Genomic DNA, 25,085 nt, shown 5'->3' on the forward strand with positions numbered 1-25,085 from the left:
TATCCATACTCCTAACTGATTCCTTCTTCTATACATGTTGATAAAGAACTGATGTAACAGCTGCATAGGAAAAATCAAAAGCCCCCAAAAAATAAATAAATAAAAATCAGTCCAGTTGGAGCGCAGTTAGATAAACACTGCTAGTGACATGAATGAATTATGCATGGCTCTCCCAATCCATCACCCTTTATATTATATTTCAAATTAACATTTTATCATGTTTCAGTTTCTATTTCAATTCTGTATACAACTTTGTTGTAAATACCATGGCTCTACAGTAAAAGCATTGAATTACTTTTGCAAGACTTTTTTTCAGTTTTCTCTAGATTAATTTGTCAGAATTAATTTAGAGAAATTTAATTTGTCAGAATTTAATGTTGAACTACAGTAAACTGTTGAACTAAACTGTTCCGAGCTTTTGTTGTCTCTCTGCACACAAAACAGGAAATGAACTTATTTTCACTTTATAGAAGTGACCACATGGTACAGAGAACTAGGGTAGGTTGCCTCAGCAGAAGGCTGCTCATACTTTTTTTGGTTCTGCTGGCGGTTTCTTACTGTTAAAAGGGAGTTTTTCCTCTCCACTGTTGCTACATGCAAGCTATTTGGGAGGGATTTCTGTAGAGTCAACAACACAATAAAGCAGGACCAAATATTCACACAGTGAGTCAATGCAATTTGTTGGGTTTCCTTAGATAGAGTCTGATAGTACGATCTGACTGATTAGTCTTTGTAAAAGGAGATGATATGTTGCAAATTGGTGATATACGAATTAATTTAATTTGACTGAAAATTCTGTCACAATTTTTTATACGTGCAACCTTTCAACACCCCTAAGTTATCCCAAAAGAAGGCAAAATGGGATGTGTCTTTTTAATGTCTGCTAAAAAAATAAATGAAAATACATTAAGCTTACTTTCTTCTTTGTGCAGGTGTCACAGCGGGACCAACGGCTCCAGTCTGATAGAACACAGTCCACTGGTTGAACTACCGCCTGAATACCCACTGAACGGGTTTCACGGACACTGGAGCTCTCATCGCTCGCTGTGGTTTTAGCAAACTCACTGTGACGTGTAAATAAACAAGAAAACAGAACTAACAGAGTGCAGTCTGAAGGCAAATATGTTATCTGAATTTATTTGTCCTGACTTAAACATACAACCAAGAAACATTTGTAAAGAAATCAATCTGAGCTTTTTTTTATCAGTAAAAAAAAATACCGGCAGTTGAAATTATAGTTAAACAACAAGTAGAGACAGAATTGTACATATCCTACCTTAGCAGGACCAAGCTGAGAGCAACAAGGAGCAGGAAGCAGTGGGAACTGAGTCTGCTTGGCTGTATCATCACAGAAAACATGATTGTGTGTTATGAGCGACTGTCACTGAGGGGAAAGCTCTGTTCAGATCGCTGTGTAAACACAGACTGATCAATACTGGCCTCGATATAAACTCACAGCCACCATTATACTCAACTGAATGCTCAATGCCGTAGGCCATCCGAGCTGCACCGAGGTCTGTGTGTGTGTTTTTTTTACAGGTTTGACACACTGCTAAAGTGTGATTAAACACTGTTGGATTTACTGGCAAGTTCAACGGACGGGCCTGAGATATCTTTTTCATTTGCATAAACTTCATTATGTGTGACATGTTATATCTGCTTTCTGAAACACACAGGAAATGTGTTTGTGGAGTTCTGACAGTGGTGAAAAATGAGTGCTTTGTAATGAGGTCCAGAGTCTTGGCAACATCATTTGAGCTGAGTTGAGGGGGTGCGACCTTTAAACTTTGTTTAGAATTACCCATTATGGGTTCTACTGAGTGGTGCAATCACAGGAATTTGTTGCAGCTTACTTTCTCTAAGAAAGGTGGAACGGCACCAAAGTAAAAATATAAACATGTCCTGCTCTGTACTGTACTGTTGTCATTTTAGCAGCTTAATTAGTTTAATATAAAATCTTTATAGCTTAAAGAAAGTGGCAAACTATTTACATTGAGCCGTTGGAAAGCTAGATAATTTACAGCATTTTTTTTTTTGTCAATAAAGCTATCCATTTTACTCTTGCTAAAAATTATCTGAAATGTCACTGTGATTAAAGCAAAGAATAAAATTGAATAACTTTGGTTGAAAAAAATGTAAACTTTGGAGGCTTTTGATTAAAAAAAATCCAACATCTTCCCTTAAAATCCAGCAGTTATACTTCTGAATGTTTAGGTTTGACTATATTCTAACACTTTCCCCCTGCTCCCTTAGTGCTGTGGGTTTTTATCTACTCCGTCTCATATTGCATTTCAATGGACGCATTTGAGAAACTCCTAAATTTAGCAGATGGCACAATTCTTATCAGTTTGAAACGGTTTGTTAGTTCACAGTGTGACAAATCTGTTGGTGACACGAACTTTCAGAGAACTCCCTGTGCACATTGCCTTAACTCACCATCTTCAACGACACCATGTCTGCATGGATCAACTCCAGCGCCTAAGAACCACCCATCTGAGATGGTCCTCACACATAGACACTGTATAAAAGGTCTATCTTCCTGTGGCAACCTAAAGCATAACCTTTCTTGGAAGCTGCTTGTCATCTTTTCCACTGCCCTTATTCAGTTTGTCCTCTGTTCTTCCATAATTGCACTTGACTCATAGAGAAAACAGGACAGCTCCAAACTGCAACAATTAATTATGTCTGCAGGAAGGACCGTCAGGGCTCAGCTTCACTCTATTGATGATTTGTACAGGGCTAGGAGCAGGGAAAGGGCAGCTTACCTTCATGCAGACCCCACACATCCTGGACACAGAATGTTATTTTCAAAACCCATCTGGCAAAGAAACATATCCTACCCCCAGACTGTATCTCTAATAAAAATCTAACAGCCAGGTCTAGATTGATGCCATGTATATTTGCACTATTTCAGCCTTGTCTTACATTTTATAGATACCCTGTATAGTATATTTCCACATACAGAGCTGAATCAACACCTTAGTTATGAGGTAAAGTTTTATGCACTGAACTGAATTAATATAGATTATTACTTTTTTCTTGCTATTTATTTATTAAATGGCTTCACAGAGCCAAGATAAGCCAAACTCAAATTCTATTCCAGGATTTAAAAGTGACCAAAGTTGCAAACAAAGTTTAATTAGATGCTTTTCAGTCAAGATAATATTCCCCTTTGAGAAAACTTAATGAAACATAGCATTGAATGTAATGTTGGAGGATAACCAATGTAAAGTTTGTGTTAACAAAGGCAACAGGATCAAATGGATGCTACAATAGCACAACACATCTGCTAAATTGTAAATATTGCCATTACCTATTTAAGAGGTTCAACTTTATTCCAGACCAGTTATGGAAGATCCGTGAAACGGAGCACAAGTTAAAGCTATGAACTTGGTTTTAAAAGTTTAGGTGTTGGACTGGATTGATTCTTTTTCACATGGCAAATATAAATGAAGAACTTTTTTATTAAAGGTGATAGCCTAAGGTTGACCTCTTCCAGGGCCAGTAAGTGGCATATTCGCACTAAGCCACTCTCTTTGCCCTTTGTTTGCTGGCCGAAGTCCACTAATCATTTAACCCTTCATAGGGTACTCAATGAAATGCTTTTTAAAATCCGAAATATTACCTTTGTGACATTTAAAAAATATGTATATTTTGAAAGCAAAAATAAAGGTCAGGGTATTAACGATAAAAGGTACCTTGCCCTAATATGTTAAATTGAAAAAAAAAAGTAATGCCTGATAAACACTAAGAGTAAAAGAAACCCCTTATTTTTGCTACTAAAAAATAACCTTAGAACATTAATGCTGACACAGGCAATTACATTTTTGTACTTTATTAACTTTTTGACATAGCCTAACCTTTTAACTTTTCAATTAGCTTTTTACCTTTTTTCTTAACTTACAAATTTTTTTGCAACTGAATTTACTGTAGGTAACATCATCCAAGGACTCATCTAATTGGTCAAATGCCAAAATGACATGTGCAGCCACGTAGTAGTATCTTTGCTGAATGGCTGAATCTTTTTCGCTTCGGGTAGATAGGGTATGCAAGTGACAAAAAGCAATAACTAGCCCTAGAAAGGGTTAACTAAGTCGTTCAGATCCTTTGTTAAGTCGGCATCAGTTCTCTAAATCTTGACAATTTTTTCTTCTTTTGTTTGAATCTGATTATATAAAACAGAGAGGAGCCTTTTTTAGCTCTATCATGGAGCTACTGTACCTAACCTGACTCCGCCAGATGGATTTGCTCTGCATATCCATCTGGAAACCTTCCGTAGAAGTAATTTTGGGAAGGAGCGAAAATACTGTTTAGCTGATTGGCCTATGTTGGTGATAGACGGGCCAGATAAACCAATCAGATCAACGAAGCGTATGACGTAACAGAGCGACGATGAAGAGGAGCCAATTAATAGATCAAACTCTTGCCAAAACCAGTCGGGAGAAGAGCAAAAACATATTTTCCTCTGAGAAAAGCCTCCAGAGCAGTGTTTTGCTCTTCTTTCAGTGAAGAAATACAGTGTAATTCCGATAAAACTTGCTCGATGGCCACGCTAACGCTAGTTTCATCGGCTGAAGCCGCCATGTTCTTTAGACTGAAGTGTCGCGCTTCTCGTTGCGTCACACCTCAACCCGCCTCAAAGCCAACGCTGATTGGACGTTCATTTGGTGAACGGCTCCAAATTTTCTTCAACAGAAAGTAGCCAGACTGATCTGCGAGTGAAACCTTGATAGCTCGCGAGATCAGGATGGTCTCACGAGGCTAGGAGCTACCCTCATAAAGCCTGAGCTCTGACTTATGTGACTTCAATCTGCTAATCTGTGCAGAACCCATTCATGACAATGTTGCAATGGTAACCAGAGCTAAATGTGTGTATATTCTGGCCCCCTTAAAAATGCATAAAACACTGCATACCGGCATAAATGACAGATGTTCTATGGATTAAATGACAGGTACTAACTTGACTGGGTTAGGTTTTATTCTATCTGCTTTGTCATATTCTGCTGGTTTGTGATGCAAAAGAAGGAACATTAAACCTGCACCACTCCTGACTCCTAGAGCACTGGTCTCAAACATCAATCCTCAAGGGCCACTTTGCAGTAACTGTTTCCTTTGCTCTACACACCTTAATCAGATAGCTAAACTCCCCCCCCCAGAGTCAAGTTCAGCTGATGAGCTATCAGAGTTAGGTGTATTGAAGCATTGACACATCTAAAAGTTGTTGGACACGGACCCTTGAGGATTTGATTTTGTGACCCTTGTGTCACATTGTCCTCAAATGTTTCCTCAAAGGGCTTGCTTCAAGGTATCCTCATCATCCAAACCAGGTGAGGAAGTCAGATCCACCACTGTGATCTCTGTTTAGAAATAAAAGCAACAACCATGGGAATCACGTGGTAATTTATTCGTGAGAGAACAGTGTCATGGATACAGCATATGGGGGAAGTCATAGACGTACAAAAATCCCTTTTTGTGTTTTCAGCACAGTTCTTAATTCCATAAATAAACTTTACAAAATATTTTTTTCTTGACAAATTGTCTCATCTGTTCCAAATGAGCAGGGGTACGGTTGCCACCCGTTGTTGTATGTCTAGCAGGTAATGTCGGCACCCGTACTTTGGATGTACAGACAGTGCTCTGTTAGAACAATGACCTGATAGGCGCAGTGATTGGACAACAAAATTAAAGTCATTAGGGACACGAGTCCTTTTGTCTTCGAGCTTGTGATTGTTAAACCATCCACAGTGTCTCACAAAGTGATTTCATCTCATAGGCCAAAACAAGGTAGTACATGACTGCAAAGCAAAGAAAAAAACAAATCTTTTTTTTGTGAATAAAAACCCTAAAACTCTTGTCCCTTAAATCCCTTAAACAAAATTCAATGCACCGTTTATCTTAAAGGTCCCCGAAATAGTAGTTTGTGTACAAATCCAGCTCCTCTTAAAAGCCTCACACATTTGTGAACGACATTAGTGAACAAACCGCATCGTGGAGACGAAGAAACACAGCAGACAGGTCAGAAATGAAGCTTTGGAGACATAGATTGTAAAATAACTCCTTAATCTTTTAACATCTTACACAGTTTTTTTGTGGATTACCCACAGATGGAAATACTTTTGTAAAACGGCAGCATTATGATGTAGGGATGCTTGTCTTTAGCAGAGACAGAGAAGCTGGTTATATTTGATGAGAAAATTGAAAGAAGAAAAGAAGTAATGGAAGAAGGTCTGTTAGAGGCTGCAGAGGGTTTGGGGTTCACCTTCCAGGAACACAGAAACAGCCCGAAACACAATGAAAGGGTTAAAATCAGATCAATATGTTCATGCTTTAAATGGGCCTAGTTAGAGTCTAATTCAAATTGAATTAAGGATTAACTAAGGAGGCAGATTTCAGTCTGAAGTTGTGCAAAACAGGTAGAAAGAGGCCCTAAAAGACTTACAGATGTGATTAGAGCTGAAAGTGGCTCAAAATATATACTGATAGGGGGAGAGGGGTGTCGTTTATATCTTTATAAGCTTTAAAAATATGTAATTTTCTCTCCGTGTCACAATTATGCTCAACCTTATTTTAGTTTATGACATAATAAAAAAATACATGGGGTTTAACATTCCAACGTGACTAAATGTAAAATACGTCAGTGGTAGGCTAAGGTTTTCATCCCATTGTATTACTAAGTGTTTTCCCCTGTGCATCTTCCAAAAAAAAAAAAAAAAACGGAGACAGGACCTTAAGAGGCAAGCTGTAAACAACGCAACCTTAGCTGGAAATGAGAAATATCTAAAAGCTAAGACAAAATCTGCCACTAGACGTCTGTAAAAAGTAAGATCTCTAGATCCGCCCCTTTGCTCTTTTCGTCAAGCTTAATTTCAGACATGATTCTGACTGAACATGTAACACATATTCACAGTTCATTTTGACCCCCAACCTTAAAAAAAATGATTAAAAAATAAAAAACAAAACAAACATGGCTCCAAAAAAATCTCTAATTTCCAGATGGTAGAACTTGAGATGCTGGTGGAGCATTGACGTAGTTAGCATCTGAGAGGCAGAGCGCTATTATGGCACAAAAGCTCAGGGCTTAGGAGGGCTGGGCTGGGGGATTCTTATTTACAAAATAGATGTTTGGCAATTTTTTTTATTTCTACACTGACACCTTAGAGTCACCTTGATGTCTTTCACAACTCCGTTGTCACCAACTAAGAATTCACAGCTTATAAAAGTCGAAGAATCAGTCTTTGATTTAGTCCCAGGCCCACAGCTGAGTTTGTTGCATCTACTCCAAGTCTGCTCATTAAAACTGGTAGAACAGTGGAGCAATATGATTAAAACTTGCTGCTCCTCTTCAACGCGTCCCAAAAAACGTAATTTGCATCAATAACGTCGTTTTAAACGAGTCTCCTTTCAGCTTGCAAGAGAAGGATGCACACACCTCCTGGATCAAGGATCGAGTTAGAGATCAAAGGTCACTTCCTGGTTGAAGAGTTATTTGATTGGACATGCTGAGGAGGGCAACAGAGTACAGTGTGTGGCCTCACGAGAAAAAAATTATACAGTTCCTCTCATAGCCAGAAATATCCTTTAAAGTTTATTAAAAAAAACAGCTAGTCTGTGTAATCACAGTCACTCGTATGTCTTGCTTTTCCCAGAAGCTCCAGTTCCAGGATTAAGAGCTTGTACAGGCTAAAAGAAAAAAAAAGAAAAAAAAAAATCTCATTAGCGTATTGATTAATCTCACCACAAGGGGGCAACATTACGCCTTCAAATCTTCAGACTGGTTTACATCAAGGCTCCAGTTGGCAGCAAAGCATTCATTCACAGTAAAAATGGGAGAAATACTGACAGATGGAAATATGAAACCAATAAAGGACAGAAAGAGGGGTTTATGGGGAAAGGAATGAGGCAAAGGAAGTCGAGAATAAAAAGAGTAGAGGAGTAGAGACACAAATGTCACAGTGTGAAGACAGCTGATTAATAACTGTGGGAAATGAGAGGAAGAAAGGGATGATGAAATGCTTACCCTCTTCCCCATATGCTTCCCTCTAGCTGTCTTCCTGTGGACCGGTCTTATCCGCAGGCTCTGCAGCGTCGCTTGGCACCGGAGACTCCGACCTTGCAGCAGCAGAACCCTGGAAGAGAGAGAAATCAGCTCTTCTTAACTCACGTTTTAGGAAAATGAGGCCTATAATCATCGTAAAAGATTTCCCCTTATTACATGACCTAATCAGCGCCTTTAATTTGTGTTTGACCTTTGATGTCTAATTGATTTGACATTTGTTCCTTGATGTAAATAACTGGAGTCCAGTTCGCTCATGATAATCACATGACATTCTGCTCTGTGCAATCATACATCATCCCCACTGCAATAAGAGTCAGTTAAGTCACATCCATGAATCCCCATCGAAGGACATGTGGTCCCCAGGGATGAAGCGAGTACTTACTGATTGTTCCTCCCTGGCGTTGCTTGGGGATCCCTCTGGGTCAACTGGTGAGTGATCTGTTGGGGGGTCGCTGCCCTGGGAGGGGGGGCAGTCTGAAGACGAGCTCTGCTGAGGGGCAGGTGTGGAGGCTGCAAACAGCATAGGGGAGAGAATGTCAAGGGAATACGGTGAAATGAAAGATCAAAATCTAGATCGTGACCTTTAGAGCGTTCAACGAAGTGAGCTTTCAGATGAGGCACAGCTCTGTTTGTCTTGACAGTTTGCTTCACATATTCAGCTTCCTTCTTTCCAAGACCCTCTTCTAGGGAACAAAACAAGACTACAAGGTGTGCCGGAAAGGAAGACAGGCTAATTGGTGGAACAGCTCTGAGACAAACACTAATGTCTAACAATTAGTGGCAAGTAAAAGAGTAAGGCTGTGATGCCAATTTCACAGTAAACCGACAACAGCAGTAAAGATAAGAGCTCAAAGCAGTTAACAAGACATTTGTAGCAATGCAGAGATGAATATGAGAACAGAAGCACTGCTATGCAGTCGGGGGGGGGGGGGGGGTGTGGGGGGGCGTAAAAAGATCTAGGTAGGGTGGCAATGCAGAACCTATGCATTGAAATACTGTATGTAAGAAATGTTATGTTTTTGATGCAGTCAACAAAACATCCAAGCTTAACATAAAAAAACTCCCTATTGTGCCATTTCTTTCTTCTCACAGAGAAATACATTTTGTAGCTACTAGCAACCCGAGTGAAACAAATGATCCACTGAATAGATAAATAAATAAATAAATAAATACCAGAGACGTCAGAAAAAGCAAATGTTAAAAAAAATGCTCAAAAAATCATATCCATTTATTAGTCCATAAATTAAACCTTAAACCAAATGTCTGTGAGTCCATCTGTCTCTTTTTTCACTCTATCCATTCATGTTTCCTTCCTTCCTTCCTTCCTTCCTTCCTTCCTTCCTTCCTTCCTTCCTTCCTTCCTTCCTTCCTTCCTTCCTTCCTTCCTTCCTTCCTTCCTTCCTTCCTTGATCAGTCTTATTTATAACATATAATCTTGGGAACTGTTTTGGAGTTTTACCAGGATAGACATGTAGGAATGCGATTATTTTTCCCCATTTCCTATTTTACTTTCACTGAGAAAAGTTCACAAACATCAGTTTTATTCTGACAACAGTGAATGAGAAGATTGGACATCATGTGGATCAGTTCTAAGGCAGACATTTCATTTGCTAAGGCTACAGTCTTTGTTTCCCCTCAGACCAATTACTTACAATGCTGCAAAAACCAAAACAAATCAATCAAACAAGCAAATAAATCAAAAGATGCTACAAATCAAGCCCATTTGCAGAAAAATTAACCAGGTATTTATTTTTAGATATAATAAATTTATTTTCAGCACAGTTCAGAGTTGAGGTCATCCAAATGCAGAGTTTGCTACACTTTACCAGAACGGCATGCTCAGGTCAAATAGGGTTGATGTTTGATGATTGTTTGATATTTGAACAGATTCTTATATATGATGGAGAATCTGGGATGTTTTAGTTTAATCTAAATACTCACTAACATAAAATACAAAATCGATATTTTAAACATAAATCTGGGAACTCTGCCAGACAACGTAAAACAATTGGAGCAAACAAAATCATCTAAAACGTAAAACTAAACAATGTGTTCATCAAGTCTTCGGTCCTAAATCATATAGAACAACTTTAGGCTGAGCTCACAGTAAGAGAGCAGAAGAGCCGAGACAAGACTAAGGAGAGTTTTAAGAGATTATGCAGATTGGAAAAGTCAAAGATCTGTTTCCCTAGATAACTCAGTTCTGTACATAAGGCATGTAACCAGTGGTTTAGTCAAAACAACTTCAATTAAATATTGTGATGTTAGGCTACTTCCATATAAAGGTGTTTTCCTGAATTCTAAAATCATTATCAAGGTTTAGATGAGTTAAGATGTTTTAAAACATAAACAAATTGCATTATACATATACCCTGTATATAAATGAGTAAAGTTTATTCATAATGACGTACGTGATTCAGTTGATGGTGAGGTGGATGTTCCTGGGCTTAAAGTCATCCTGGACAGATCAAGGTCACTACAGCTACCTTCTTCCTCCTGGTTGGCTGTAGCCTGAGGTGGCAGCAGTTGACTGCAGGCTAGCGTGTCAGGCACACTCATGGGAGCAGGGGTTCCACACCTACTCCCTCCTGCGGCCACAGCTCCAGGTCCCACCCCTCCTGATGTGGATGGGCCTTCGCCTGCGTCCGAATCAACGCTGAGTCCATCTTTCCCCAGGCTCAGCTGCCTCATGAGTAGGGCAGGGTCCGCCATGTGCTGGGGGCTTGTGATGGCCGACGAGGGGGCCGACAGGTCGCAGGCTTGGGGGCACACTGTGGTAATGGGTACCAAACCTTGGAGCATGGCAGCTGGTATAGCGTGGCCCCCAACTCCCACCGTCTGGGTCGGCATATATGCTGCCATGGCCGCCCACTGCTGCTGAGTGGCAGGGAAAATATTGGCCTGGCTCAGGATGATTGGCTGGCCACCGGGGAGGACCTGAGCCACCTGGAGGGGACCCTGCATGGGGAATGCCAAAGTCTGAGCCTGGGTGGGAAACGACTGCTGAGCCCACTGAGCCGCCTGAACCGGCCCCATGGTCATATAACCTGAAGGAGAAAAACAAAAGGAGGGAAACAATAAAAAAAAAAAAAACTACAAAGACAGCGAGAGGAAGTACAGCATTATTCTTATAATCAACACTTCAGTAGCTGAAGGGCTCAGAGGTTCCACAACATTAGGAGACCAAACAGGAACCACAGAAATCAGGGATGAAGTTGCAGGGATGTTTAAAGCCTTTAAAGAGTTAAGAAGGTAATAAACAAAGATCCCCAACATTTGAGAGAAATCTGAATAAGATAAATGCAAGAAGAAACTGTCTCAGTGACAGAGAGAAGGAACTCTGTGTAGATGACTAGGTTAGGAGAAAAACTAAAAATAATCCTTAATCCTTCCACTCTGCATCATACTCTAGGACACTTTTCTACAGCAGAGAAAAGAAAGCCAGTTGGAGCAAATGTGCATTTAATTGACCTTGAAATGCAGAACTGGAAAGTTGGTGTGATGCAATCAAAGAGGTGATATTTTTCCAATTTCACCTCTATGGTCACTCATGCAACTTTTCCAACAATAGCAATGGCAAACAAACTATTCTATGTATGCATATGTACAGCTTGAGTATAAACACTGAAAAAAGTTGGTATAAAGCTGACCAATTTTTATGTGAATAAAAAAGAACTGATACATAAAAAAAACCGATAAAGTCAGACGGTTAAATTACTGTTGATGCGAGTTTAAGCTATCATGAAATCAGACGTCAGGTAGCTCTTGCCCCAATTTTTTTATTTGTAATTCAGGCATTTAAGTTAGTCTCCAGGTACAAATACAAAATTCACCATTAACAGGAAGTTCCAACTCTAATTGCAAAACAGAACCGCTTGCAATTATTCTCTATGCAGTCTGACTGAATTCATGGTACTTTGTCAATAAACAGCCAGAAGTATCAGTGTTAGCATGAGCAAAACTGGGATAGACATAAACCAAAATTGACCGGAAGCTACGTTTTCAGCAGACATGGTTCCTCTTTCACTCAGAGGGGCCACGTTTTTCATATTTTAATCTGAACCCAACCACCTTCTTGGAACACTTCTTTCCACCAGACAGAATTGTATTAATATATGTTTGTCAATTAAACAAATGGTCAATAAAGTTGATTGGGATTTGTATTTGTGAGGAAAAAAAATGCTTCAGGTAAAAGAATATGAATACTTTAAAAAGATGTGATATTTGCTTTATATTCCATGCCTAAATGGGCTTGAGTCATTTTTTCTTACTTTTAATTAAATAAATCAACCCTGCTGAAGAGACAGTTCTATGCGATAAAAAGTGAATTTGCTGTGGTACTAATTAGCATTTTAGTTGAAATTTGAACTGTGGATGGCTACCTGATGGCACAGAGGTCGGGCTGAAGGGGGCGTACAGCTCTGCGGGGGTGTGCTGCTGCTGGCGGCTGCTCCTGTTCGGGTCCAGCGTGTTGGCAGGTGACGGGGGCATCTGGGAGGAAACGCATACACAGATGTCACCTCTATCAAAGTCAGCTGAAAGTCACTTCAACCTCGATCTGTGGGTTTCTACTGTCAGATATCACAGTAAACATAAATTGGTTTTGCTGGTAGTACTCACCGAGGGAGGGGTGGACATGTCGCCGAAAAGATCAAAGTGGTTGATGTTCTGTGAGTTGAACCGTGCAACAAGGGGGGAGGGGGAGGGGGGAGAAAAAAGTCTGGTGATACATCAGCACCTGAAAACACTGAGTCATGACAGATTTATTTTTACATGGGGAATGGTGGCTGCACGGCTGGCTAGGTGAGGAAAGTAAAATCTATTCATAAAGACACTTTGTGCTGCGGATGGCGAGAAACAACTATCCGCTCATTTCATTATCAGTTAATGGATCTAAAATGAATCTTTCATGCTTCACTATAATTGAGTTGGTAAAAGGCTATTGGGTTCCATAAAAAAGACTCTGATTAGATATTCTTATGTCTGCCAATCATGAGCGGTCCCGGTGAGAGCCTGGGCCACTTTATCATGCTGATTTTGCTCCAGGAGGAGATACATAGACACAGACGTGTGGGTTTAATTCAACCAATAATGGAAGAAGCCCTGGGAATCACCAGACCGAGACTATGGGACCACCTCCCCATATATGCAGACATACACCCCCTACTCTACTACCCCCTCTGTGGTCTACTCACACTACTTATTGTACAGTGCTGGAAAGAAGTATTCGCAACCTGACAGATTTGTTCTGTTTTGCTGTTTTGTTGCACTTGAAATGTTCAATCAATCAAGACATATTGTAATATCTGACAAAAATAACCAGACATAACAGAAAATAACCTAAAAAAACCCAAAAAAGAAATAATGATTTCAATTATTGTGGGGAAATACCTATCCAAACCAGATTCTTGTTCAATTAGTGTAAAATACAGAACCTGTATGACAATATGAAGTAGTCTAAATGGTCCTTAAAAGTAAAAAAGAAAAAAAGATAAAAAATACTTGAAACAAAAATATTGACATCATTTGTAAAAATTTAGCACTCCTGTGAACCACAGTCAGAGCCTTTACCCGCAAATGGATGAAACCAAAATGACCCCAAGAGAGCTTCAATGATTCATCCAGGAGGTCAAAAAACCACCTTAGAGATTTCATTTAGCCCAGTAAAGGGTTCTTCTACACTATGCTGCCAAAACATTTGCTCACCCATCCAGATACATGCAGTTGAAATAATGTGCTATAACTGCTTACTTAGCCATAAGTGAATAAAATCCAGCATCAAGCTTGCAAAACTTTTTAAACGAAAATTTGTACAACCTGACACAAGCCAGATTAATACAGATAGTTCAATTTGAATTGTACACCTGGTAAGGCTCCCGTAGAAAGTGTTACGCAAAAGAGAGAGACATTCAGTAAAATTCTTCAAGCTGATTGGCTAATTTAAGTGGCACAAGCCTCCCATGTTGAGCTTTTAGCAAATTGCCTAAGCCATAGCAGCTGTGACATATCACATTCTGGATAAATTTCATGACGAGCAGAGTTGACTGATAAATCAAACGGTTACCAAATCCTGTTTGGAGCGACGCATAAACATCTTTCCCATCCAAAAGGCACAAATGTGTTCTTTTAAAACGTATTCCAGCTAAAACTGGCACAGCCATGTTTGTTTTGCTGCAGCCTTCCACCTCTGATTGACACGTTGGCATCATACATGTCCCTGCATTTCATTGGTCCGAAACATTTTTGCATCGAGGATAATGTTGGCTTCTGGCAAGATGTATTTAGTGAGTTTATGAATTAAAAAATCTCGCAACAATTCATCTCGCTTGCAAGGTAAGTCACATTCAGGATCTTGATCAATATTAACCTCATGTTCTTTTCCCCCTAAATACTCAATCCTCAAATGTTATTGATATTATAAAGAAGTGGAGACGAGCACCTCGGCCATGCAAACTGATGCAGCAGGACAGTGGATGCTGACGCCTATAGAGGCTGATAGAACGCCATACTTCAAGTGACTTTCTGATTAGCTCTGGAATATGCTGGTGAAGATTCCCAGTCATCCAGGATTGTTTTTTGTTTTTTTAACTTTTTTGAAATAGCTCTGGAAGAGTGTATAGAGAGCTTCACGGAATGGGTTTCAATTGCTACACAGCTGCATCCAAGCCATACATCGGCAAGCTCAATGCAAAGCATCTGATGCAGTGGTGTAAAGCATACAGTAAGTAAAATAACTATTTGAGCACCCAGCTATTTTGGAAGTTCTCCCACTTAGAAATAATGGAGGATTTCTGAAATTGTCATTGTAGGTTCATTTCCAATGGGAAAGATAATAAAAAAAAAAAAAAAATCAGAAATCACTATGTAATTTTCAAAAAATATTTATTTGTATGATACAGGTACAAATAAGTATTTCAACATCTGAAAAAAAAAAATCAATGTTATTAGTTGATACAGTAGTCTTTGTTTGCAATTCCAGAGGTCAAACATTTCCTGTAGTTTTGCACCAACACTATGCAGGAGGGACTTTGGCCCACTCCTCCACATAGATCTTCTCTACATCAGTCAGGTTTCTGTATGGGGTGCACAGGTGTCTTTATGCAGTTAACGGCCTCAAACAGGTGCATCTAATTTAGGATAATAAACGGAGCGGAGGTGGACATTTTGAAGGTAGACTAACAGGTCTTTGAGGGTCAGAATTCTAGCTGATAGACAGGTGTTCAAATACCTTTTTCAAGCTTTATAATACAAACAAATAGTTTAAAAAAAATCATATATTGTGATTTCTATATTTTATGTTTTTTAGATTATGTCTCTTACAGTGGACATGCACCTACAATGACAATTTCAGAACCTTCCATGATTTTCAATTCGGAGAAATTGCTAATTAGCAGGGTGTTCAATACTCTCACTGTAACTGTCAAGTTTTGGATTTAAATATATGGGATATTTATCTATCCCAGTCAAGATCCAGTTTCGATCATTTTTTAGGACAGGTGCACAAGACATCTAAAATAAACGCTTGTTAACCAGTTGCAAAAGATAGCTCTATAGCCCATGAAAAGGGTTTAGCAGTGAACCTTATAGGTTACCAAAGGAATGCAGCTTAAGTTCCTATTCAAGTCAAAGAGGGTGAGCAAATAGTTTTGGCAATCTCAGCTTAGTAATAAGAAAAACACTGGGCTAAAATGTGTAAAAATTTGTCCAAAGAAGCTCCTGTTTAAATCCAAGACTTATGGATTTAAACCGCATATCCATCTGGAAACCTTCCGTTAAAGTAATTTTGGGAAGGGGAATCATACTGGTTAGCTGATTGGCCTATGTTGGTGATAGACGGGCCAAATAAACCAATCAGATCAACGAAGCATATGACGTACTAACAGAGCGACGACGAAGAGGAGCCAATTGATAGATCAAACTCTTGCCGAAACAAGTCGGGAGAAGAGCAAAAACATCTTTTCCTCTCAGAAAAGCCTCCAGAGCAGTGCTTTGCTTTTCTTTCAGTGAAGAAATACTCTGTAATTCTGATAAAACTTGCTCGATAGCCACGCTAACGCTAGTTTCATCGGCTGAAGCTGCCATGTTCTTTAGACTGAACTGTCGCGCTTCTCGTTGCGTCACACCTCAACCCGCCTCAAAGCCAACGCTGATTGGACGTTTGTTTGATGAACGGCTCCAAATTTTCTTAAATGGAGAGTCTCCAGACTGATCTGCGAGTGAAACCTTGAAAGCTCACGAGATCAGGATGGTCTCACGAGGCTAGAAAATCTCCAGAAATCTGCTGTAATGCATTTTAGATAAAAAAGAAATAACCTAAAATAAACATCATCCCAACAGTTAAACACTAGAGGTAGCAGGACAGTCAGGCTGTTTTACCATTTCAGGACATGGATGACTTGCTGAAACTAATAGAACCACAAAGTCTGATTTATGCTATAAATATTCAAGGAACAAGTCCAGCCAATTTACTTTAAGCTCAAGTGGACTTGCAATATCTTAATAGAATGATTCTGAGAGCCCTAATCAAACTTTGGATTTAAATCCACACCAGATAATGTAGAATTTCACATCCTTTACACTAGTGTAAAAGATTGATGTCGTTAGTGGCCTCTAACCAGTTAAAGAGGATAAATGACTTTAAGTGTTTTCCCAAAAGGCTGGGCATGCTAGGATAGCCGTTTCCCCTTCATAATTGGACATCTGTATTTGCTCAGATTATGTTTTTAGATATAAGGATTTTCTGATCATTTATATGGAAAAAAAAAGCAAAACCAGCAAGAAAATCTGTCAGAGAGCAAAAACATTTTTCCAGCCCTTCAAGTAAAAATTGTAAATATGAAATGGAAATAACACCCCAAACAAAACAGAACCGCATGGAATGGTTGGAGCCATGCTTAAGCAGACAGTGAATACGTGAAAAAGCACGGGGAATTCTCACAAAACACACAGAATCGCATGCTATAACTAAACTCACAGAAAAACAGTAACGTTACAAAATAAAAAAAGAAAAGAGAAGGAGGAAGGACAGCAGTCAGTTTTGCTGCTGACGTTGTGTTTATGTCCTGCTCCAGAAGGCTCGGACATAAAGGTGGTAACACAGTTTGCACGGCACGCTGATACCATCGAGGGCCACAGAATGAGTCAGAATTTGGAGGAAAAAAAAAGAGCAAACATTGTACACAGGGGACCTTCCCCCGAGGGAGCTGACACACATCAGAGGAGCTCCAGGCTCTCAAAAAGCTCCAACTGAATGAACAGACAAGCAGTAACACTTAGAGATATGGAAGCACTGCTGCCTAAACTGGCATGGGCTGTTTAGGTGCGATAGCAACTGGGCTGAGACAGTTTATCTGTCTGATATACTGGGCTGCAAACACACAAATGACTTTTTTATTTATGTATATATTTTTGGTGAATGTGGGGTAAAATGGGTTTGAATACATGATTATGAGACAGCACTGTCACTGAATGGTGGATATTTCGCAATGAACCCAGTTTCAGTTTGATAAAAGCAGGGCAGAAACCTTAAATGCTTCAATTTACTTTTAAAATAGGGGAGTTTTTTATGGGCATTTCTTGGCCTTGATTTTAAATGAAACAACACAACATGCAACTCAACTCAACACTTCAGCCACCTACAAACCTCTCATTTTCCCCTCTGAGGAAGACAAACACAGCCATTACGTTATCTACGGAGCATAACAGGCTCGGCGTTTCAGTCCAATGGGACCAGCAAACAGATTTTTTTTTTTCATCTCGACCATCTGGTTATGATACGCATCTAATTCAGCACAAGATTGGATTTTGTACACAAAGCTGGCCCATCTAATGTTCTGTGTAATTACAGGCGACTATGGTCGACCAACTTGTTGGCTTTAAGTCTTCAAGATTCTGCTTTACCATCAGCCTGATTATCATTGATTATCATCAGACAAAGAACAAACACAGAATCTTGTTCTTCTGTGGCTTGAGTTTCTTTTTTGAGTCCATGCCCTGCATTAATGCAGTGCCTCCCTGTAACTTGTTCAGGTGTCATGATCCAGTCACACACCTCATTTTGCCTTTCATGTGATGGGCCAACACAAAGTACTACTACAGTAAATGGCACTTTATGCACAATCTTCGACAATATTACTTCATAGTCATTAAAACTAGACAGAGAGAAATCAGTTTTCAAGACTGGCCACAGATGTCAACACTTTGACTACATGGCATCTAGCTAGGATTTGATCAAACTAGGGGTTAGCAAACTTTAGAGTGTACTGACTCATTTTTGCCCCATCCATCCATCCATCCATCCATCCATCCATCCATCCATCCATCCATCCATCCATCCATCCATCCATCCATCCATCCATCCGTTGGGGTTTCATTGGGGCCGCTGCCTAACAGTCTATGGGTGACAGGTGGGTTACAACCTGGACAGGTTGCCAGTCTGTCGGAGCATTTATACCCCCTGGTTTTGCTGTACTAAAAACTCTCTACAGCTATAAAACCAACTCACCAAATTGGAAAAAAAGATAACTAGAGATTCATAATATTTCCTAAATCTTAAATGATAAAATAAAAACATGTTTTTATTGTAAAGAAAAGCTTTAAAAATTAAAAATAGCATGAAAACTAAAAAAACTCCAAGAAAAATGCATTACCTGCAGCCTATTGATAGAGGTCAGAGGGACATATCAAAAGGTCTGTACACACCCTGTTATTTTAGAAACTCTGAGTTGAAATTACAATGTTAAAACCAGCCATTCCATAGAATATATGTTTAGGAAAGCAGCTTGTATCATAGTTTAAGTCAGAGTTCTATTCTAACCTTTTGCTTAATATTTGGAGGCATTTTCTTGCTAAGAGGCTAATGATTTTCTGTAGCCTCCTACAGCATTTCTTTCAGTATTGTCTTATTTGTAGCTCCAATGACTTTAATATCAGGTCTGACCAGCTTACTGGTGCCTGGTGAAGAAAATAATCCAAACAGCATGTGAAGATGATGTGTGGTCAGGTCATTTTTCTACTAACACAGCATTTTGCATGTTGGCCAGAAGGTTACATTTTGGTTTAATCTCACCAGAGCATGTCTTCTACATGATACCTTGTTTCAACAATTCATCTTTCTTTTTAATGCTTCTTTAAAGACCAAGTTGAGAGGCTGCACAGATGAAATAAGATATCTATTAACATCTTATCCCACCAGAGCTGTGGAGCTCTGCAGCTCCTCCGGAGTTGTGTAGATTCTAATGGCTACTTGTCTTTAAAATGCTTTCTTTGCCCAGCTTATGTCATATTTTCCTAATTTTTAGATGATAAATTATGCAGAATTGAGTTGGATGTAACAACTCAAAGATTTTACAACATTAGCCTGCAATAAACTTCATCGTAGGGTAGTATCTGACCTGTCTGCTGTGTTGTTTTGTCTTCATGAATGCTTTCTACAGGCTTTCACAGAATAGGTGGATTTCTACTGATATTAATGTACAAACCAGAAAAATCTTTTGTGGTAATGTTTGCCATTGTGCAGTACTTTGTGTTGGTCCACTCCTTTAAATCCAAGTCAATGCATTGGCTGTAGAGACAACATCTGATGTAGTTAAAAGGAGGATGTGAGTTTTTCTGTAAGCTACTGTACTTCAACTATTATTCAATTTGAGCAAATCTTTGAGCATAATTTAAATCTGTCAGGTATGGCTCAAGGAACTCCCTTCAAGAGGGGCTTAAAGAGAGGTTTGTAAGCGACAAAGTAAGAAAATAAAAACAAAATAAGTAAATAATGCAAAATGAAAACACCTACAGTCATGAAATGGCGTTTAGGAACATCATAGATCCCTTCCTTCTGCTGACTGGTTGGGACCTGCATTAGATCGGATGTCGATTGGTATGGAAGGCACAGATCAACACCTTTCACTTTTCCTTTGCTAGCCAGGTATTTAAACACATAGGTTGTGCAAAAGCTGAAAACATGTCTATTAAAACAGCAAAAGGTTTACTCAATCAATTTCCATCCAGGCTAATGTTTTAGTCGCACTCTTATCTTTTAGCAGTGCAGGATTATGCAAATTCTACAGTGGAGCTGCTGGATCAATTCTGTTTCAATCGATACTGATGGCAAACAAAGCTTGAAGGAGGTTCAGTGTGTATTAAGGAACCCTATTGTTATTCAACAAAAGTCTACGCTGTCTTATTTGATGATATGAAAATGCATCAGCTCGGGCATTTTTCCTCAATGCCTTTTTTTCCCACAGCTATCCAAGCTATCTGCTGCTCTTAACCCTGCTGCTCGCCTCTTCAACCGCTCCCTCAACTGGTTAACTTTCAGTTATGTTTCCCCCCCAAGTCTATTGATCTTGTTTCACTCTGAGATCAAATGGCATGGCAAGTGATTAATCTCTCTCTCTCTCTTTCTGCAACTTTCATCCTTAGAGAGGCAGAAAGAGGAGGAGGAAGAAGAAGACCGGGGACCAGGAAGGGAGAGGGTGGGATTAAAATGTAACCATGGGTCCCTGGGGTTCTATGTGGTCCTTCAAATGGTCCAAAATCAAAAGGTCAGGGTGTTGGATGTACAAAAAGACCTTAGTATATAGACTATGGATGACTTAACCTAGCCTCAAAACACTGTAATTCAATATACAGTCATTTGTTGCCTTTTTGTCACTTAAATATTTTGTTAACAAATTTTATTATCAGACAAAGATAACCTGAGTAAATACAACTGTACTTTTGAAATAATAATTTTATTTATTAAGATAAGGTATCCAAACCAACCGGCCCTTTATGAGGAAGTAGTTGTACTCTGAACTTAATAACTGTTTGTGCAGCAAAAACTGATATTAAGTGTATGATTATATATAAAACTTGGCAAAGATTGTTTTACGTCTCTGTGGAGGAACTGGAACTGCATTTAAGGTCCTTTGAAAATATCTCTATAAAGCGTGAATCCTGACTTTGAGAAACTGTCAGACATTTTTTTTATTGAGCAGTTGCTATGCTGGACTTGGTGTTGTGATGTTGATCATTGTCCTTCTAAATAGCAGGTCAGTAGGGCATTAAACCCTCTGAACTCTCCCATGGCTGCCATTTTAGCCCTGCCTCTTCAGGTTTGATCATAATCACTGACCTTAGATGAGGCTAAGAAGGTCTTTGCTACTTTAGGTGCTCTTCTATAAAGGAGCCCTAGTCACGTACTATATATATATATATATATATATATATATATATATATATATATATATACTAAGGTTTTTTAATTAAATGATTAGATCAGTTATTATATTTTATTTCTGTGTTATACACCTTATTTTTATCTTTTTTGTTTAGTAAACAAATAACTTTTGTGCATATATATCATAATAAGACAGAGTGGCCAGTGTTATGATATTTGGCATGAGTAATTCATGCAGAGTGAAGAATGAGACAGAAGGGGGTGATATTAGTCATTTAAACTTGTTTTCAACCACCATAATGACTAAAGAACAAAACGTAACTAATAAAAAGGCCTCGCGTTTGATGGTAGCAATGGTTGCCTCTTTTTTTGTACAAAAATTTTGTACTAAAACTCAATTTCACCCTACTGGAGTGCTGCTTCAGGCTGAGTGACAAATAAAACTAATCTGATTAAAATAGACAATGTTAACAATAAGAAACAAGGGAGCCGAGTTAGTCAGCTGCACCCAGTGGAGGTACAAAAAGGAAGGAAGAAGTCCTAGATAGAGTGTGGAAAAGCTAAAAAAAAAAAAAAATTGAATGGCACAAGGGATGAGACTCGAATAGCATCCAGAAAAGAATAGGAATGTTGGTGTTTGCAGTAGCGGGAGCTAAAGCTGCAGAAGAATTTCGATTTGACTGAAGTGTGAGTCCATGGCGCAATGTAGGTTTATTTTGTATTCTTTTGATTGATAAATGCCACTGAATTTGCTTTTAACGTGCTTCCTGTCGGCAGAGAGGTTCCATTTAAGTCATTTTTTAATTACCCGTCTGGTATTAGTCAGTATAATGGTTGGTTTGGATAGATTTTGGATTTATTGGATTGGATTCACTTTAAATTCAATTGATTCACTTTAATTGGACTCTTCACTTTATTTGGATTTAGTTTTTACATATACATAGATATAAGTACAGAAATATATACAGAAGAGCTATATGTGTATATATATTTTATCTCTTTTTATTCTTATTTTTTTTATCTTTATTATATTGTATAGTTGAATGTGTGTATATATCATGTAAAACTGAAACTAGAGTGTGTAACAAAAGTAATTTCCCTCTGGGATTATTAAAGTATTTCTGATTCTGATTTTGCATCTTAATGAATTAATTAAAAATTTAAATATTATATTTGCTCAGGTTACTGTTGTCAGATCGTAAATTTTTAAGATGATCCTAAATAACAAAAAAGGAAAAATAAGTCTTTAAATCTTTTAAAGGGCAAATTGTTTTGAGGAAATTTAATTAATTTCAATTTCAAATCAACATTTCAACAATGCGAGTGCAAATTTAAGGCTTCCACTTCTTAAATGTTTTGTAAACCTATTTTTTTTATCCTTTTATGTTGTTACTAAAACTCAATAAAGTCCTACCATAAAAATCAGTCAGTAAACTGCAGGTAACACCTGAATAATATTAACTACTATCTTTTTATTACAAGGTATGAAGAGGGAGAAAAAAGTGGGGCAAAACTTGTCTTTGTACCTGATAAACGCTCTCCTCTGACTGGGGGCCACGGAGGGGTTCGTGTCCAGCCTCAAACACTATATACTATAGAACAGAATCAGTGGTCAAAGCATAGAGATGCAGAAAATAATGAGAGAGGAGGAGATAGAGAGAGCAAGAGAAGATGGCACATAAAACAGAGAGATAGAGGTCAGGAGACATGAACAGAATAAGTGAAAGCACGAGGGAGCCAGGATGGTGTTGAATGGAGAGTGAAATGAGATCAGGAAAAAGAAGGGTGCAAAAAATGGGGCATGGGAAAGAGGGAGGAAAAAAGAAAAAAAAAAGAGTGAGGTGGGAAGAGGAAAGAGCACAAGTATAACAAGTCAGGCAATCGTTCAAGGCAATGCGGAGGTCTAAGCTGAAGCCTCAGCAAAGTGAAACTCCACATTTAGTATAAAAAAATAGCTTCAGTTTTTTTTGTCTTTCAAAACCTCATCACTTTAAATCCACAAAAAAATGAAATGAAATTGAATAAATTAATTTGACATTTTGGGAGATATGGGTAACGATTCAAAACATAACTGGTTGGTAGTGCATTAACAAAGCTGTGAGGACAGTTAAGCTTTTACTAAAAGGTTGATGACCAAAAGATGCAATATATTCAGAAGGTGGAATTTTCATCGAGGAATGGCGTTACATACAGCTGATAACTGCCATTAGCAAAACATATAATAATAATCCAACAAAAAAATGTGACAGAGCAGCCTTGCTATCCTCTCCAGACCACTTAAGACCATTCCACAATTTGGAACTGAACAATTAGGCTCTACTTCATTATATCATCATTAACTTTCATATGGTTCAGCTATATGCTGAAAAAGCAGTATGATTTCAGTTTCTCTTCAGGCTAGCTTTAAGTACCAATGCTGGGAGAATACAAGATAAAACTGTCTTCCTTACATTAAAACACTGCAATCGCACCTAAACTACCTGACAGAATAAAATACTATATGCTGCATTTAAAGGGGCTGTATCATGCAAAATCAACGTTTTAACTGTGTAATTTGACCATATTAGGATGCTATTTCTTAATAAAAATCATGCACAAAGTGGTCACTTGTTTTAGGCATGTCTGAGTAATCCTCGTAAATTCTTCTCTGAATCCTGGAACACACGTGTCCATCAATGTATTTCACAGAAAATTGATTAGTTTATTCCTCTAAGAAACACCTACTCTGACCTTGCCCTACATGCCAAGGAAACAACTTGCCCGTAGTGGGATTATTTCAGCTCAAAGTTTAAAAGATTTGTCTCTTTTAGCAGCTAATCTGCACAGTTACAGCAATCCCTCTTTTTTTAAAGACAGTGTCTAAATCTAAGATGTCTTTTCTTAGATGATGTCTAAGAAAATGTGACTTAGATCAGCCTTCGGTAATCCTTCCTAAAAAATACTGCAGGTGCTCTAGAAAAAAGGAAAGGGTACAGGCAATGTTGCAGTGAAGGTAAGTGTCTTTCTTCCAAGTTGGAACAATAGCACCACAAAAAGAACAAAAAATTCATAAAAAATAAAGACCAAAGGCAATATTTCTATAATATTAAATGCCATTATTTGACTTTGAAGGGCTTAAACATAATATAGGACCTTTAATGTAAAATGATTTGTCAATAGAGACGATTAACAGTGCCTGAGAGTATGTATATATATATTATCATTATGTATTATTATATTATATTAGTTTAAATATGTATATTTAATGCAAGAATAAATTTATTTCCAAATAGGGGATAGTGAGAAACATTTTTGCCTTCCATGTAAAATTAGTGATCCAAGGGACCTGCTCATCAGTGGCAGCAGAGTCCAAAAGGAATAATCAAACTGGTCCTTTTTGAACCTGTTCTAATCAAGAGCACGGTTAAGGCCTCTGAGCCTGGAATCCGGCCCTGGCATGCTTCAGTACCATGCTTCTAATCTATTTTAAAAGTAAAAGGTTGACACACTGTTCATCGAATTACATTCCCCTTATTGCTATTTATTAAAGCTTCACAAAACAGATGCTGAAAATTCCAGCTTCTGAGCAATAATTAAATGCACCATTCAGCCAGCTCCAAATTGCCTATGCACTCACTGGAATGGATTTAATCCTCCTAAGAAAGCCATTAAACTAATATATATCCCAAAATGTCAAAGTCTCTGTCCACAATCAGGCGTTTTGTCAACCAGCACCAACAAAAACTCAAAGCTACAAATGGAATGGTATCATGTAAAAAAACACATCAGACTAAAAACCAGAGATGTTCTGGGGGCAACTGGACGTACCACTGAACATAGCATTCAGAGTAAGAGTTAGTGTTGTCTGTATTCAGTGTGAGCAAACACAGAGTA

At 38.5% G+C, this 25,085-nt stretch overlaps 1 protein-coding gene across 1 annotated transcript in view; it reads right to left on the minus strand.

Moving 5' to 3' along the window:
• Positions 1-25,085, minus strand: part of LOC119779317 — a 97,776-nt gene that overhangs the window by 9,983 nt on the left and 62,708 nt on the right. The window contains exons 8-16 of the mRNA XM_038278919.1: positions 22,739-22,804; positions 19,845-19,904; positions 12,677-12,724; positions 12,439-12,547; positions 10,468-11,103; positions 8,439-8,566; positions 8,045-8,126; positions 5,300-5,357; positions 917-1,064 (exon numbers count right to left, since the gene is read on the minus strand). Of these exons, the coding sequence (XP_038134847.1) occupies positions 917-1,064; positions 5,300-5,357; positions 8,045-8,126; positions 8,439-8,566; positions 10,468-11,103; positions 12,439-12,547; positions 12,677-12,724; positions 19,845-19,904; positions 22,739-22,804 (1,335 nt within the window). The remainder of the gene's footprint in view (positions 1-916; positions 1,065-5,299; positions 5,358-8,044; positions 8,127-8,438; positions 8,567-10,467; positions 11,104-12,438; positions 12,548-12,676; positions 12,725-19,844; positions 19,905-22,738; positions 22,805-25,085) is intronic.

Source organism: Cyprinodon tularosa, unplaced genomic scaffold, assembly GCF_016077235.1.
Source record: "Cyprinodon tularosa strain WSP-4 unplaced genomic scaffold, ASM1607723v1 ctg145, whole genome shotgun sequence".
NCBI classification, from domain to species: domain Eukaryota; kingdom Metazoa; phylum Chordata; class Actinopteri; order Cyprinodontiformes; family Cyprinodontidae; genus Cyprinodon; species Cyprinodon tularosa.